The sequence below is a fragment of the Ochotona princeps genome, chromosome 13 (assembly GCF_030435755.1).
Source record: "Ochotona princeps isolate mOchPri1 chromosome 13, mOchPri1.hap1, whole genome shotgun sequence".
NCBI classification, from domain to species: Eukaryota; Metazoa; Chordata; class Mammalia; order Lagomorpha; family Ochotonidae; genus Ochotona; species Ochotona princeps.
This window is the reverse complement of record NC_080844.1, coordinates 55,613,144-55,631,199: the sequence shown is the minus strand read 5'-3', so window position 1 is coordinate 55,631,199 and position 18,056 is coordinate 55,613,144. Positions and strand designations below refer to the sequence as shown.

Genomic DNA, 18,056 nt, shown 5'->3' with positions numbered 1-18,056 from the left:
GCCACTGCTGGTGTATAAAAGACAGAAATGAAACATGTTTTCCCCTCAAAGATCGGGCTATTAGATCCTGTTACTAGAACTTTATTCTTAACAGTGAGAACGTGAGTGTTGTCTGGGTTTCAATAACAAAAAGCATAAGCATCAGGAACACATTTGCATGTGGAATACAACACAGCAACAAAAAAAGAGCTCATCTACCCACACCAATATGAAGACATGATCCTGGGTGAGGTCACACCACCAGCGTGTTCCAGATGATCCGATTTCTCAGAAGCCAAAACTAATCAACAGAAAGGAATTTCACTGGGAGCAGGAGACATAGGAAGAAGCTGGAAGTCTGGGAAGTCAGCAAACTACAACACCCAGAACGAAACCCAACGATTGATTGCCTGTTGCTCTAGTTTCACTGGAATATGGCCATTCTCGTTCCTTTACGTCCACCTCTACACTCAAACCACAAGGGCGGAGCTGCAGTGGAGTCTGCACAGCCCCTCAAGTTCTCAAGGTGTTCATATACATGAAATTGCATCCACCTTTCTACTAAATGCTGTGCACTGTGTTGTGTTTAGACTTGGGATGCTATTGTAGCACAGCAAGTTAAGATGCCACCGGAAACACCTCATACGGACTGCTGTACTTCTGATCCAGCTTCCTGCTTAGTATGCCTAGAAAAGCAGCAGAACACAGCTTGGACCCCCTACCACACATGTAGAAAACCTGGATAAAGTTCTAGGCTCCCAGCTTTGGCCTGCCCAATTTCTCTGGCCAATGTTGCTATTTGGGGATTGAACCAGTGGATGGAAGCGCGGGCGCTGTCTCTCTCTCTCTCTGCCTCTCCCTCTCTAATTTAGTCATTCAAATAAATAAGTAAATCTTTTTTAAAAAGTTTTAATCATGCTACAATGCAAATGTTCAAAAGTCAACAGAATAAAACAACTATGTCTTTAAAGATTTATTTATTTTTATTGCAAAGGTAGACTTATAGGGAGAAGAAGAGACAGAGAGAAGGATCTTCCATCTGCTGGTTCACTCCCCATGTCGCCACAATAGCTGGAGCTGAACCAATCTAAAGCCAAGAGCCAGACGTCCCTTATGGATTTCCCACACGGGTGCAGGGTCCCAAGGCTTTGGGCCATCCTCTACTGCTTTCCCAGGCCACAAGCAGGATGCTGGATGGGAAGTGGAGTAGACAGGACATGAACTGGTGCTCATATGGGATCCAGATGCATGCAGGGTGAAGATTTAGCCACTGAGCCATTGCACCAGGCCCATAACTGTGTCTCTTTTTAATTTTCATTCTAGAATTATATTTGTGTTGTCCATTTTGGGAGAAAGATGACTATTAGTGTCATTCTTTGCAGAACAGAGAGAAGCTAGGAGACTATCAAAAGCAGGGAAGAACCAGGCATGAATCTAGTAGTTAAGATGCCCACAATCCACACAAGAGTAGCTGGGTTCAATTCCAAGCTCCAATTCCTGACTCGGGAAGTTGGGTCCCTGCCGTATGTGCGGAACACCTGGATTGTGTTCCTGGCCCTTGCCTCTGGCCCCGGCTCAACCCCAAGATCACGCACATTCAGGGAGTGAACCAGCAGAGGAGCGTTTGTTCTCGGTCCCTCTGCCTCAAAATCAGTGGAGAAGATACCAGTCTAGCAACTGGTTTGTGTCTGTAGAATTACTCAGGTCACTCAGAAACAGCGACTTTGACTATGTCCCGAAATTAAAGGAGGGACAGGCAGGGGAAAGAGCAAGAATCCACGTTATGCACGCTGCCACACTTCTCAAGGTAATTTTAGGAAATAGATAGGAGGGCAACAAGCTCAGAACCTATGAAAATACAGTATCTGTTAAGGTTAAACAGCTTGTTTTAAGTTTCCAGGGAAGAAAATTCTACCCTAACAATCACCTCGTGTTTCAACCTTGAACAAGAGGGACAAACAAAATTTCCACAGCCGGCTGAACCTGCTCGCACCACCCTTGCCTCTCACCCCTGCATCACCTCCATGGATGCTGGGCTGGTCCAAGGCACTCTGGGAATGGTAGCATTTTGTCCAGGGTTTCTTCCCCCTTTTTTCTTCCTTCACCTCTTTTGTTTCTGGCCATACATCCTTCGACAATCTCACTAAAATCACAGCTCCATGCCTTTTCACTTGGGCTTGAACTGGTGCCGCAGACTGGGAGAGAATGAACACTTGGGGCATGATGCTGGGTCTCTGATAAATCGCCTCTCTGTTTGCCCACATAGGCATGAAGCCTCAGCAAATAGAGGCAGAGTGAACAATACTACCTGTTCATGCGGACATAGCACTGGTCTCAGTGCCCCAGACAATGAGCTCTGTAATTTACTCCTGAGAAAGAGCCTCCCATGGCCTGCACTGTGCCAGGTGCTTTGGAGAAAGATGAACAAGGGGTACTTCAGCCACGGGTGTAAAGATACAACAGCTGGTCCAGTCTCGGCCGGGCTCCCAGTGACATGGCCCCAGCCAGCCTTTCCACACCGAGATAAGGATCAGGATCCTATTCAGCCTCCACAATCTGCATATCCCAGGCAGCCTGGTTTTCCAGCATCCCAGCAGATGTAGCAGCCCTGGGGACACTGTTTATCCACCTGGTTAGGGCGGAGGTCGGGCCCCTTCCCAAGCCCTGGGTCCCAAGGACCTGCTGGCAGCAACACTTTGTGCCATTTACCACAAGGACCCAGGGGGCCACAGGAAGTGTGACCACAAGGACAAAGGTAGCCTCAGGCTTAAATCAAGAGGTGCACTTTCCCCCACACATTCTGAGGGCTACATATCCGCGTGCACCGCTGATCAAAATACTTCCGAAATCAGTCACTGTGGCCTACAAATGAGCACAAAACACCAGGGATCCACCAAATAAAACATCTTTTGTTTCACACGTTTCTCCCCCGGAGTCATTCCACTGACCTGGAGCAGATAGCCATTTGAAAGTCTTGATGGTGCGAGACACAGATCTGGGGTGGTCCAGATACAAAGATACCACGTGACCGGAGCTCACCTCTACATACAGAAGAACTTCAAAAAGTTCATGGGAACATGGAAAGGAGACATCAGCTGACTTTGCTGGTAAGGAAAATTTGTAAAATCCATGCAGCTTTTTTTTTTTTTAGAATATAAAACTTTTGAATTTCTGTTCAGTTATTTATCTGAGAGGCAGAGCACTTTTGCCTATGACCTGATTTCACAAATGCCTGCAACAGGCAAGGGCTGGGGGCCAAGCTGGGCCAGGTCAGAGCCAGGAGCCTCGAGAACTTCATCTGGACCTCCCATGTGGATGGCACAGCCCCAAGTACTTGAGCCATCACCTACTGACTAACTGGGTGTGCCATGGCAGGAAGCTGGATTTGGAAGCAGAGCTAGAAGTGAAACCCAGGCAATGTGGTTTGAGATGATACAGACTTCTCAAGCAGTGCCTTCTCTGCCAGGTCAAAGGCCTGCTCCTACACTATGCATCTTTTCATGAACTTTAAGAAGTACCCTGCAAGTCACCTGTAAGGGTTCAACAGGCAAACATGCATGAGCTAATAAGCCAACATCAATTCCCAAGACCCAGACTGCCATAGCATCTCAAAAAAAGGTTTCAAAGTGTTCCTTCAAAGGGTTAAACCAAAATACACAAACACACACACTCACACACATCCAAAGTTTGGGCACCATTAGTTACACCATGAGGCACATGCAAGGTCAGGCAGACGGACGAAAATTGTATTAGTCTGCCCTCCCTCCACCACTGCTCTTTGCTGGCCTCGGTTCAGCTCCAAGGCTATATTAGTCCCTGATTTGTTTAGCCATTGGATTGAAGAGAATGGAAGTACTACGTGAGCAGGAAACAGGACACTCATCAGTAGCTGGGATCTGTCGCCTGTCCCTTCTAGCACTTTGAGTGTCATATATCAACAGGCCCCAGAGAAATCAACATTTCAGGACAATCAGGTCAAAAGTGATATTCTTAGCACCACTTAACAGGATTCTGATCCACCGGAAACAACTCTCGGGCTGTCACAAAGTCTCCTCTCCCATCTCTCCCACACCTCCTTGATGCTGCCCCTTGACATTTTGCTACCACCATTTTACTTCCAATTCAGGCCCCATCCCTGGGGATGGGGGCAGGGGTAGCAGCCAAGTGGAGCCTGCAAGCCCCTGCTGCCTGATCAAGAAACTTAACAATACACACAGGCTTCTCTTTCTTTCCCTATCTTTCAGCCATTTTCGCAGGATCTGTTCCACTCTTCTTTCTTCTTTGCCCCCCACTCCTGCCTCCTCCCATGACTCCACCACCACCACCACCACCACCATCACCATCACCACCACCACCATCACCATCACCACCATCACCACCACCATCACCATCACCACCACCACCACCATTATCATCATCATCTTCATCATCACGATCATTGTTGAGGGAAGGGACAGAGAATAAAAGACACAAGAGACCTACATTATTGACAAGTCAAGTTCAGAATCTCTTGCATTTTCCTACCTGAATTGCAATCTGGTGTTCAATCGTTTTGTACGCAGAGTAATGTGTGCTGCCGGACTGAAAATGGAGCTGTAGAAAGAAACCAAATCAAAGCGTTCTGCTTATGTCACAAACTACAAGAAAACATCTTAAGCAGTTTATGAATAGCAGACAACCCTTCCTAGATTGAACTGCAGCCTTGGCATTCAATCAAGACCTGTGTACTTTTATTTTGTTGCTATGGATAAGATGATCATAATCATCCAAGGTAAAGTTAAAAAAAAAAAATTCACACAGTGTCTATTCAATAAGCAAAAAGGGGAGGGAGTGGCCAGGAGGGAGAATCAATGACATGAAAAGGAAAAGACTGATGCCCATTAAGACGTAAAGGAAGTCAGTGTGCCGAGCGGGAGGCAGAGAACACGGAACTGCGTGCCAGGCGAGAGGGCAGGTGACAAGAGACACCAGGAGGAGCCACGAGACTGCCTACAGCATAAGCCCCCTTCAGTCCTCACCGGGCCCTGGCCCTGCAACCCAGTTCTATTTCTGGGAAAGCCAATGTGTGTGTGCGGCAGGATTGGGGGGCCACCCGATGCCTGATGCATTCTTTCACAATGATGGAGCCGTGCATCCCAGGACTTCTCTGGGATCCGTACTCTAGTAATCCACACTTCCCCGAAGCGGAACCAAGTCCTGTCTGAGCGGCGCCAGTTCTCCAAGGACCATCCATAGGTGGTAACCCAGGGAGGGACAGACCTCTGGTCTAGGCAGTTAGACCCTTCAGGGCACAAAGTTTATGCCCCTATTCTGCTTTCCCTAAAGTACCCTGCCCCTCCAGACCACCCACCAAAGAGGCAGGTGTCCCCAGAACAGAAACGAATACTGGAGGCCTCACCCCTATTTTCATTCTCCCAAGTAAATCCCCCTGAATCCCAGGATCCTCCCCACTTGTTAATCTTGGGAGCCACCCAACAGGGAAAACAAACACCATGTGCTGACATAAACACCATGGCTCTCACTAAAGGATCTCAACCACTTGCAGGAGACCCAGCTTCCCCTATGGCATCCCAGCAAATGACGCGCCAGCCAGCGATGACGAAGCCCCTTTGGGGGATTGGGGTCCATCCCTCCTTGTACCACAAGCAGATGAGCTGCATCTCCAAACTAGGACCTCTGTAATCATAGCGAACGGCTGCTTCCTGCTACCAGGGAGCAAACTGGAATCGAGGCTGCAAGTACGTTTCAGGCTCAGTTAATAATGTGCGTCTTGCCCCTAGAAGAAAAATTATCCACTCCACAAGGTTGTTGTTTTGTTTTTTGAAAGAACAGAAAAAGCAGCTTGCTAAAGAATGTTTTGAATGAGCTTCAAGATAAACACCATTCAGCAGGAACCAAATCAGAGGAAGTGGTCTAAATACATCCCGCCCACTGCAAAAGGCGACAGGTATCCATTTTAGGATGACGTGAACTCTTACATGATGTGATCTGTTTCAAATCAACAAAACATTATATACACGCGTGTGTGCAGAGTCCGTCTCAAAACACAATTAATTACAATTAAAAAGAGGCCCAATAAAGGTAGATCAAAAGAAAAAAAAATTCCTAGACCTGTCAAAGCAGAGTGTCAAAGAGACACCCTCCCCAAAGAACATAAAGTGTGAGCTGAGCATGGAAGCTATCACACACACACACACACCCTTGCTCCCTCCAGGGCAGCAGATCCAAATTAAACCACTGAAAACTAAAGATGAATCTGCACCCTTTGTGCCCCTGTCCCTTTTGTAAAACCTGCCAGTCGGTATGCAGAGATTGCACTAGTTACTGTGACAATTCTGCATGATGTTAAAACAACTTTTGCACCTAGGACAGGTTTCTCTGAGGGTTTGGAATTCTGAGCTGAAGCGCAGCTCTTGTCTGAGAGGCAGGCTGTCCTCCCCAGAGCAAGCAACACTAACAACTTGTCCCTCTTTCCGCCCCTTGTATTCTCCACTTTTCCAATTGCCTGGTTCAGGGCTTAATGGAAATTTGTCCAAGCTTTTCTTCCCACAAACCCTGTGGAGCCCTAGGCGATCTGCACTTGGGGTAATCACGGAATCTTACATTGTCAATTAAAATTGAATGGACACCTGATAATGAAGGGTATGTCGTGGAGAAAAAAAATCATAGAGGCAGAGCCTTAACGAATAAATTAGTGAAACTTTGACAAATTCAAGGGCAACTTTCATTCCTCCTATTCCTTCTTGCTCATCACCACCCAAATAACACCAACAAGCCAGGGCTTGGAGGGGTGTGGAGGGGGGCACCAGGGCAGGAGACAGAGACACACACTGCAATGGGGATAACAAAAACATCACTGCCAGTTCCTAGGAACTCTAGCAGCGAAACTGACATCCAGGACACAGTTAACTTTACCTACACACACATTCCATCCTAATGTTCCAAGCAATATAATTTCCCTCAAACAACACCTGAAAATTTCCTCCAACAACACCAGAAAATCTAGACCAACACACACCCCACCCAAGCAGCTCCTTCTTTTGTGTAAGCCACACCTTCCTCCCTACCAGTCATACTTCCTGCAAGCTACAGCAATCAAGATCGAAAAATCCTCCTTTTCCCTTTGGGTTTCCACTCCCTCCTGTCCCAAAGACACTTCTGAAACCCTCACTTTCAACCTTCCCAGTTAAACTCCACTGATACATTGTTACAGTGAGGCTTTTAATGATGAAGATAAAAATACCAACACCCAGTCAAACCATGCAACTCCAAACAGGAACCACCACTGGGGGCTCTCTGGAAGTTGTATGGAAAGGCAGTATGAGAGGCGCTATGTATTTTGGAAGGGGAGGGAAGACTGAGGGACCCGGGCAACATGGCAAGGTTTCCCTGAGCAAGGAAGCCCAAAGGTCTGTGCCCTGAAGTCACCTGGCTCACCTCAATTCTGCATCCCTGCCTCATCCAGCAAGAACCTGGGCCTTTCTCCCTGGAAGGCCCAGGAGTAACCCAGTGAGAATTCTAAGGACTTTTCCATTTCCTTCCTATCCTCCTAAGAGACTCACATCCAAATTAAACCTTTGCCCCAATGTGCTGGCTTACAGAAGTCAAGTCGGGCCCCACGTCTGGCACCCGCTCCCTCCAGCCCCTTTCCCTACACCTGTCCACAGAAGAGGTAGGTAGGTAGCTCTCAGCATGGGCCTACAAACTCCTCTAGCAGCTTCGAACCTGGCATTTTATGATTAAGCACTCCCCTTGTTTTATTACCAATCACTGCTACTGGCTCTAACAGATACCCCAGAGGAAAAAACAACTTTTTCCAAACATTTTCAAAGTAAGCTAAAAAAAATTTAGATCTTATGTTGGTTTTCCTTCAACCAAGTTAACTTTCAACATGATGAAGATTAATTTTTGATGCCTATTCCTTCTGCTAAATTGGGATGAAGTAGAGCATTTACTTTCTCTTCTGTTTTATGAGTTCCCTGGAAAGTGTGTGTGTACACATAAATAAATAGATCCCTTTTCGAGGAACATTTGGTTTTCTGGTCTACTTTTCTACTGTAGCTACTCCCTGAAACACTTGAAGCCTAATTTCCATACCATTAGCCTAAAAGAGAGAAAAAAAAATGCCTTTTTCTGAGTGTCTCTGAGACAGTTCCCTAGACTATCAGTCATTCTGCAGGGTGGGGCGGTCAGTGACCAGAGGCCACCAAGTACACAGCCCCACCCCCATCCCCATGTGGTTGACAGCCTTCAATACTGAATGGCTAATAAACTTTTGCACAGGATTTTGGGTTATTGCCTGTCCTTATGGGGGGAGGGGGGACTATGAGGGCCTCTAACTTGAGAGAAAGCAAAACCAGCCCTGACAACCAGGCTGGAAACATTGGTGCGGAGAGCTAGCCGGCAGACTGCTATCAACCTAAAGCCAGGACTTGGCCAGGGCGCCCTTCACACTCACTTGCAGGCCCCACCTTCCGAAGCCCCCAGCTTCCCAAGCGGGAACAGCCCGCGGACTCCCTCAGTGTTCCCTAAGTGTCCGCTCACCCTCATTAACTTGTTTCTTCCTCTCCTCAACCTGAAACCACCAGCTATGAGTCAGAGAGCGATCATTAACTTTTACAGCTTCCACACAGATCCACCTACTCACATTTGGGGAAAGAAGTATTGACTTGCAACATTGCCTGAGACCAAAATCCTCTAAGAAGACAAAAAATAAAGAAAGAAAATAAAATAAGGGGGTGGGGGGAGTGGTAGGGGGAATGGAAAGGGGAGCAATAGCTTCCAGAAAGTGTTATCTACAGGTCCATGGAGGGATGGGCAGGGATGCTACATTTGCTGTTTTTTTTTTCACTTTGTGCTGCAATCTCTTTAAAAAAAAAAATTAGGGGCTCGGCGGCGTGGCCTAGTGGCTAAGGTCCTCGCCTTGATCCCATGTGGCCGCTGGTTCTAATCCCGGCAGCTCCACTTCCTCTCTGTCTCTCCTCCTCTCAGTGTATCTGACTTTGTAATGAAAATAAAATAAATCTTTAAAAAAAAAAATTAACAAGTAAAGTTGAGGTTGAAGTTGATGATGGTGATATGGTTTTCTGGATTGATTGTTTTGAAAACAAGATGCTTTCCTTTAAGCATCCAGACATTCTTAAACTATTGAGGGGTGGCACTTTAAGTAACTCAAGTTTCCTACTGTTGAACTAAACACATTTCCTACCATATTAAAAAAAAAATGGTGTGGGCAAAAGTGCTGAGACATGTTCCTAACACAGCATTTTTCATTAAAAGTTGCTACACTAACACTCTTAAAATGATGCCCCCTCATTACCCACTTAGCAGTGCGGCAACTCATAACGAATTAATTTACATTAATGTGGGTTTCATATGTCTTTCCCAGGGCTTGCCATTGTGATTCAGGTTCCATAAAACTGATGGGACAATAACAGTGCCTTTTATTTCACTTTCCAAAACAAAACAACCCACCCCAAGACCCACACAAATCCCTTCCATTTTTTTAAGCACTTTACTAATATACTTAGTGCATCTTAATTGGCCCAGCAAGCACAAAGCTAGTGCTCTTTGGGGTAAATATTTATAGCATCACTCTTTTCCCATTCATTCTGCATTTTCTTAGAGAATCTCACTGTACCTACATCTGCAATTCATTGACTTTACAATTTACCACATGTTGGGATGGGAGAGGTCTCAGCTCCATTTGAATCACTACACAAATATGCAAGTGATTTATCGGTTTCAAACTGCAGACTGCAGAGAGACACTGCACTTTTCCTGAACATTACTTCTTCTGGCAGACCATGAACAATTACAGTGGGTACTAATTAAGCTCTGTAGATGTGCTGTGCCCTGCTAATGCCTACCAGGCCTCAAATTTATTTCCCCGATGCCAAACTTGAGCAAGCAATTTTAACTCCTTCAGAGCTGATCCTACACACAGCCAGGAAACTCCCCACCCCACTTCACCCCCACCCCATCCTCCCACCCCTCCACCCCTGACCCAACTGTCACGGGTTCCTTCATGAGAGAAAGAATACAAGATAACGGGCTGAATTACCAGCCCGGGAATCCAATGCCCCTAAGGTTGCAAACCTACCCTGGGAAGAGCCTACAGCAAGTCGGCTGATAACGCCAGTCAAAGCTCCCACCGTCCCAGCTTTGCAGTGAGCAGTTCCGGGATGCTCATTTATACCACAGGGCCAGGAAGTTGCTACATCCCCTTGAGTGGAAAATAAAACCTCTGCCGGCCTGGTCTCTAAGTTTGGGCTGGACATAGGTCCTAGGTATGGCTAGCAGTGCAACACAAGGAATCAGCCTCCCTGCAACTGGGCAGTCATGCACACTTGCCCCACCGCACCCTACACACCGGTACCCACACACTCCACACGTGCCCCGCAGCAGCCCACTCTGGAAACGTAAATTCAGATGGGTAGGATAACTAGCCGCCTCTCTCCCTCCAGGGTCCTGACCACGATAATGCCCCCAGATTGCCCGACTCCGGATGCCTACATACGAACTGATGGAAAACATATTTTATTTCCTACTGAGAGCACTGCGAAGTTTGAGCAGAGAAGGAACTGCTGCAGAGCCATAGCAGCCCCTCCCCCAGGCCTCCCACGCCTCAGAGGAACCTCCAATCCCCAGCTGAAGCCAGCCATTCCCCTCCGGATCCCGGGAAGGGTCCGACCCGCTCATCTCTCTTGGTCAAGCATTTATTCTGCCTCTACTGGCAGAATATTCTACCTCTGGGCCTCCAGCCCCAGACATCAGTGAGTTTTTCCCCAATGAGTGGCCCTGCCACCCCCAAGAAACCTGGGATTCTTTGCTCATCTATTAAATTCTTACAACCAATCCTCCCCGCCCCCCACCACACTCCCCCTCTGAAACCCACATATTAACCAGTGCCCTCTGCAATGTGTGTATTTTCCCTTCCAGCTCAGTGGAACATCATATAAATTAAAAGAGCCGTCTCCCAGATCAGGTTTCTTTAAGTATTCTGGGAAATATGCACAATATAGGCAATGTAGTCTTGGGGGAGTGGGGGAAGCTTGGGAAAGAAAGGCAGAGGGGAGGGAAGCCCTAAGGAAGAGTGTGAACACCTACAGCAACTTTGCTTTGGACACGGGCCTCCTCCGGCTCATTCCCATTCCTGAAAGTGCTTTTTACCAAGGTACACAATAGCCTAGGGGAGGAGGAGAAGTCGGCTGGCAGGGAGGGGAGGAGGAGGGGTCTGTCTGGGGAAAGTCAGATGGCAGAGGTGGGAGAACAGGGGGAGGGGAGGACAGCCGCTGCCATGGGCTTCGTCGCCCCCCCATCTCACTGCTTATAATTAGTGAGAGAAATCTGAGCTACTGCCAATGTCTGCGGACCTTGAATATTATAAGGCCAACGTGGCGTCAAATATCTTAACATTCATAAGTGTTATGGGCTGTAAATAAAGCCCGTGGATTTATGACCCGGCGTGCTTGCCAGCTCAGAACCGGGCTGCAGGGCTTTCAGCAGACCTGTCGAGGTGCGAGCTTGCCTTTGGTAGTAAAATTAACCATTTCCTTCACAAATGCCCTCAATTACAAGTCCGAGGGGAAGACTGACATAGGCAGGTCGGCTGCCGCCATACACTTCCAGACACCCCCATCACACACCCGTCCCCCAAAGGCACACCCTCCGGGCAGTCTGGTCCACCCCTACCTTCTCTGAAACTTTGAAGGGTGTCACCTTTGAACAAGTTAGGGATGCGGTCAAAGATGTTATCTAATTCCACTTACTAAGACTAAAAAGTTCACACCTACTTCCTTGGAAAGTGCTTATTTATCTGGCAACTGAGATTTTAAAGGGGGGGTGGCGCAGGGCGCAGAGTAAACCGGCCCCTGCCCAAGTCTCCACCCTTCCCCCACCTACTGTCATCCACTTCCTGTGCAGGGAGCATTTGCTAAATCCAGGTTGTCTCATGCTTAACTGCCAATAAACCAACTTCCACATAACTTCCAGACAGCTGGGGGAGAGGTCCTAGGAGTTTTAGTCATGGTCTAGGAACACACGTCCACACAAAAATGTGCAGCTGTCCGCTCTCCACAGTGCATTTTTTAAAGCGATTGGGGCTGGGGAGGGGGGAGAAAGAGGGGAGAGGCCCCGTTGTGAAAGATCTGACAAAATGTAAAACCCTTTTGGATACCTTCTTGCTTACACGCTGCCCCTATGGAAGGAACCTGTGCCAGGAATTCTTTCCGAGAGAACCCCAGGCGCTTTGGACCTGCACCTGGGTACCTTGTGGACAGTGAGGAGGTGTTCGGAACCTGCAAAGACTTCCAGTGTCCTCTTGAAAGCAACTATTAAAATGTGAGTTTTCTAAAGCAAATACTTTCTTAGTGGCGCGCAGAACTGCTGGCTTGATCCCTGTTAACTATCTCACAGTTTGCTAAGACACAGAAAAGCGAACCACCCCCAAAAAGCGCCTCTCAGAGCCCTTTGTATCGGGACTCGGGTCCAGATGGAAAGCTCCCAGCAAACCTGAGGTGGCAGGGGGTCCTTAGAGTTACCACCCCTGGCCGGCAAAAGTTTCCAGAAACACTTCTTCCAAATAAGCATACTTTTGCGCTCCCAACTGCAGAAGGGTTTCCGGAGTTTCCAAAAACCTTAGTATCCACAAACTGCAAAATGTTAGCATATGAAATTTATAATCATTAAAATATGACTTCTTGGGTGAATGTTGAGTCCATAATCCAGACTGCAGACATTAAACCCCAACCTATAAAGATTAGCATGGAATTAATGCTGCTGCATGGAGATTGAAATCTAAACATGTTGGCCATAAATATTTCCAAAGGAGATGAAAAACAATTAGCATAAATACCCCAAGAAGGGCAAGAACACCTGTTCTTTTTCAGGGCGATAAGCATTTTATTGTTCTCTATTTAAAATGTAATGACCTGTGTAATTACAGTAATATTACATTGTTATGTAGGGGCTTGGAATGTCACACTTTGAAAAGTGTTGTCAAAACAATCAGGGGTGAAGGTGGGGGGTGCACCACAACAGGGAAGCCCCATTGTTAACCCTTCCCACTCCAAGGTCTCCATCTTTCGAAGCAGAAGGAGTCCGTTGTTGGGAGTGAGGAGCAAACATCCATTTTTCACAAGCCAGAAAGAGGAGCTGCGGGGCTACACAAAACCTCAGTGAAGAACGGCCCGGCTGGTTCCCACTTCAAATGCTGAACTCCAAGTTCAAAAATGAATTCAAGATGCTGCTAATGTCCCTCTTCAACTCGGTAGCAAGCAGCTTGGTTGACAAGCAAAGTACTACGGATAAGAGAAGGTGCAAGAACTCTCATATAATCAAGTCTTTAAAAAGAAATCCCAAACCTTAACTGGAAAGTCCACCACCCGTACTCGCGGCCTCTTCTTTGCCAGGAAAGGAGTTGGAAAAAAGCAATGTTAACACGACTTTTTCCTGTCAATTTGAATAGGGTAACAGTAGTCTTATCTTCAGCAGACAAACGTTAACCACCTTTCTAACATTTGCCGTTTTAACGCTTCTCACCTACTTAACCAGAGCCTTCCTGGCTGTGCTTTTGAAAAGCCTCTGCTGTTCTCAGCATATCAAAGACCAAACGAATGTTGCAGGGAAATCTGTGTTGTTTTTAAAATAAAATTAGTACTATCGAGCTTTATGGCATCTCCAGCAATTAGAGCATTATTCTGAGTTAATGTATTATTCACCACAAGCTGACTGCATGATATTTCTTAATTCCTCACTCTCGGGAACAGAAAAAGCAGAGAGCAGGGGTCGCCCCGAGTTAGCTTCCAGGTACGCTCAAGTAACAGGCAACACAGCCAACCGGCGCCAAGGAGGAAAGGGAGAGAAGAGAAGTGCACAGCCTAATTTGTCTTTACACCTCGCCCTGAGAAACACATTCTCTAAAACGCGCTAAGAATTTCAGAGCGCGGCAACACCGCTGTCTCGCCGGAGGAGTCCTCCAGCAAGCCGTAGCGAATCTGGAATTGCAAGGGCCCTCCGATCGGAGCCATCAGGAGTGACACACCACAGCCTCCCGACCGGGTCACCGGCCTGGAGAAAAGAGCCCAGTAATCCAACCCAGGTAACAGACAGGAAGGGGTGGTGGAACGCAAACACGTCGGCTGGCGTTTGACATGCAAAACTGCCTAGTGAGTTCAGAAATACCTTCTGAGACTCCATCTGATGTCACAGCACAAGGCCACCCTCTATGTCCACAATTAAAATAAGGAGATGCCATCTATTCCTAGAATGCCCACAAAGAGGACCAGGGGCCGGCAGCGTTCCTTTGCTCCCCAGGAAATCATTTATTTGCCTTTAACAATTTCCTTGTTTCCTAATTACCGCACAACACAACTGTTCCAGTTTTAGGAGCCTCGCACGGCCACATCACCAGCAGCTACAGACAGAGAGGGCAGTGAGAGCGGAATCAGAAGCCAACACAGTGGCCACCAAAGCTGCGTGTGCAAGAAGGCAAAAGCGTTTACCATCCTGAGGAGGCAGGGAGGACATGGGGAGAAATGATCGGGATTACTTTGGAATGTTGCTTGGTCCGGTTTAACACACCCGCCCTGGGGTTTGGAAGCCAGCGGTCCCCCTCCCCACTCTCCGTGCAAGATGCTCCCAAGAAACATGTAAAATAACCGGCCTCCGCTCCCCCTGCAGCTGCCAGCCTGCAAAAAGCCGGCCCTGCAGGAGGAGCGCTCTGGCGGCCTCCCCAGCAGCCTGGAGCAGGGGCACAGAGCAGCAGGGGTGGGGGAGAGTGGTAGCAATTATTTCTCTTTCCAAAACGTTAAAAAAAAAAAAAAAAAAAAAAAAAGATCACCGGTCTAGCATGCCCTTGCCATTTTGCCAGGGTCCCCAAAACAAGTCAACCCTGAAGGTTAATATTTTCATGCTTTAAAAACACTTGTAGATCCGATGGACTCTCCAGCTGCAAGCCCTCAGCCATTAGCACAGAAGGCTTTCCTGCCCAACCGCGGGTGCATTCTTTCAAACTGCTATCTCGAGTTACCGAAGAAAGCAGAAACCCCAGTGCTGTGTCCATCCGGGAGAGGGGACCCAAAACCAGGCAAGGTGCAAAATGACAATTCCGGGAGCTACAAACGCGCCTAGCGTCCGCGGAGTGCGGCCCGGCCAGCTGGTGGTGTGTAGGGCCAGAGCAGCCACCTCAGAGGTTAGGGGTGAGGTGCGGTGGACGCTCGCTGCAGGAAGAGCACCCACAAAGTCCCGCGCCCTCCTGGCGCCCCAAACTTGGGCGGCCAGCCTAGGGGGCACGCCTGGCCTTTCCCGGCCCCTGCACTCTCCCACGAACCCGCAAGCCCTGGCCTCTGCACCCACCCGCCCCCGGGGCTCAAACTCGAGGCCTTCTCGGAAGCTGGCGAACGCCAATCGCTCTCTCCACCCTAGAGGCACCTCATTTCCCAGGACCCACAGCTAAGTCCGCTGGGTGGAGGCCTCCCCAAACGGACACGGCCCCGGCAGCACGCGTGCGGCCCGGGAGAGCCCGCGCGGCCGGCACGCAGGGCAGCCGAGCCCGACCGGCGCCCGGGGCGCTCGCGGCCCTGCAGGACTTGCCCCTTGCGCAGGCCGCCCGCAACCCCAACCCGCTCAAGTTTACGGTGGGACCCGTGGGGGACGGGGTTGTGGAAGTGTGTGACTCCCGGGGGCGAGGGGGCGAGGGGGCGGCGGGGCTCAAGTGCGGGGTTGAGGCGAGGGAAGCGGCAGGGCCGAGAGTCAGTGGTCACCACTCGAAAGCTACGGAAAAAACCGGCCGACCGAGAAAGCCGCGGCGGCGCCTCCTCAGGGCCCCGGGCTCGGCGCGCTCGCGGCCGCTCCGTGCGCGACGCCTTGGGGCCCAGCCCGGCGGCCGGCGGGGCCCGCGCTCAGGGCGCCCGCGGCGGCAGCCAAGGGGTTAACCCGGGGACGCCCGAGACGCCAGCGGAGAGGGAAGGAAGGGAGAGCGAAAGAAAAGAGCCTCAGAGTCGTCTTCCCAGGGCGCAGAAACAAACACCGCCACACCGAGGGGGAGGGGGAGCCGGAGCGCACAGAAAGTTCTCCCGAGGGCTGTCCGCCCCCCGCCCCACCCCGACAAAGCCCTGCTTGGCCGACAGATAGAGGAGAGAGGTGTCCCCCCCAACAATCACGAGGCAGCAGCAAACTGAAAGCAGGAACATGGCGAAGTGCAAACAAATCCAGTCCACAAAAGGCAGAAAAGTTTGGAGAGTTTCGGGCTGCCTGGGCCACGAGCGGGGGAGGGGAGGGAGGGAAGGGAGGAGCGGGGAGGGGGGAGGCGGGGAGGGGAGGGGGCAGGGCAGGGGCCGCATGCGGGGCCGCGCGGGGGAGCCGGGCGCGGAGGCACTTACGGTTCGGGCGGTGGGCGAGAGCGATCCGTTGGGGAGGTAGGGGCTCGTCAGGTCGGGGATCATGATGAAGGGGTAGCCGGGATACGGTGGCCCCTTAAAGAGCCCTCCATCTTGCCTCTTGGCCGCTAACATGGCGGGGCGGCGAGGGGACGGCGGGCGGGCGGCCGCGCGGCGCGGGAGAGAGCGAGGAGAAACTTTTTTAGAACGGGGGCCCCCCGCGGCCGTGCGCCCCGGCGGAGGCCCGACGCGCGCGTGGCGCCCCCGGGCCGGGCCGAGCCACGGGGCGCGCGGGGCGGCGGGGCGCGCGGGGCATACATACTCACCTTCTTCCAAACTTTCCCGGGATTTATCTCGGAAACTTTCGGAGCGTGGCGGAGGCCGTCTTTCCGCCTTCCCGGAGAGTGGAGGTGGGGAGCGCGAGGGGGGCGACCGCCGCGCCAGTTTTGGGGGGGTGGGGTGCGGTGTGTGGGGTTGGGAGGGGGAGAAGAAGAGAGAGAAAGAGAGAGGGGGTTCGGGTGGGTTGAGGGGGGCACAGAGAAACAGGGTTACAAGTGGTGGCCACCGCGGCCCCGTGCGCCCGCCGCCCCCGGCCCCGGCTGCTCCCCTGGCCGCCCGCCTTCGCCCGGACCCGGACCCGGACGGCGCAGGCCGGCAGCCCGGGGGGCTTTTCGTACCTCGGAATCGGAGGAGCTGTTCTGATTCGTTTCTGATTCATTGACTAAAGACGACTTGACATCCGCTAAATCCCTCTCTGCCGACGAGTTTTCCGAGCTCTTCTCCTCCTGCTCGCCCTCGTCTTTGAAGGAAATCAGTTCGTCGTTAGCGCCTAGGTCGTCTCCTCCACCGCCGTTCAGCTGCGGCATTTTTTTTCACCCACCAGCAGCAATTTTGGAAGAAAAATGAAACGAGGAAGAAAAGCCAAAAAAAAAAATCACCCCCTCAAAAAAAGTTTTCGCTTTCCCTCCCCCCCCAAAAAAAATATTGCAAGAAAAAGACGAGTCCAAGGTGAACTTTTTTTTTCCTGCTTTGGGGTCTTTTTCTCCTGGGGAGGGGAAAAGAGGGAGGAGGGGAGGGGAAGGGGGGGAGATCTTCTGCACGCGTGAGTTTGGGTCTCTTTTTTCTCTCGTTCCCAAGGATCCGATCAATGTGCAAAAAAATAATAAATAAAAAAAGGGGGTAAAAAAAAAACACCAACAACAACAAGAAGTCAGATATAAAGAGCAAAGGGGGGGGGAAGCCGAAGATACAGGAGGAGCTCGTGCCGCTCGGATTTGAGAGAGTTGAAGTTAGACTGAGAGCTTTTCAGTTCAAAGGCGGCGCTGATTGACAGATAGAAAAAGGGGGATCGAAATCCGGAGGAACGGAGTAGTCTGGGAGCGGAGATTATTGACAGGGCGAGAGGAACACACTCGCCTTAATGAGATGCCGGGGGCGGGGCCGGGCCGCTGACGTGTGCATAAATAAACAGCCGGGGTGGGCGGGGCGGGGGCGGCTAACAATGCGCCTTTCGGCCGCCGGGAGCGGGAGGAGGGCGCGGCGGGCGGAGCGCCCGGGCCGGGGCGAGCGGGCGCGGGGCTCGCTCCGGGAGGGGGCGGGGGGCGGCCCGGGCAAGACAATGCCGAGGGCGAGAGGAGGGGCAGGGGGTGGCGACCGAGTCCGGAATCCGAGCCGAGCGGGGCGGGCAGGGAGGAGAGG

The 18,056-nt window shown here is 50.6% G+C and overlaps 1 protein-coding gene across 50 annotated transcripts in view; it reads right to left on the bottom strand.

Annotated features, from left to right (window-relative positions):
* Positions 1-17,796, bottom strand: part of TCF7L2 (transcription factor 7 like 2) — a 181,868-nt gene extending 164,072 nt beyond the window's left edge. For 5 of the 50 annotated variants that reach the window (XM_058671286.1, XM_058671287.1, XM_058671306.1 and 2 more), the window contains exons 1-4: positions 17,036-17,790; positions 16,685-16,751; positions 16,362-16,486; positions 4,504-4,572 (exon numbers count right to left, since the gene is read on the bottom strand). In XM_058671286.1, the coding sequence (XP_058527269.1) occupies positions 4,504-4,572; positions 16,362-16,486; positions 16,685-16,751; positions 17,036-17,224 (450 nt within the window). In that variant the 5' untranslated portion in view covers positions 17,225-17,790. Of the gene's footprint in view, positions 1-4,503; positions 4,573-16,361; positions 16,487-16,684; positions 16,752-17,035 lie in introns of all 50 variants that reach the window. The other 45 variants (XM_058671300.1, XM_058671299.1, XM_058671303.1 and 42 more) reach the window with 20 other exon arrangements.
* Positions 17,797-18,056: the final 260 nt, after the last annotated feature.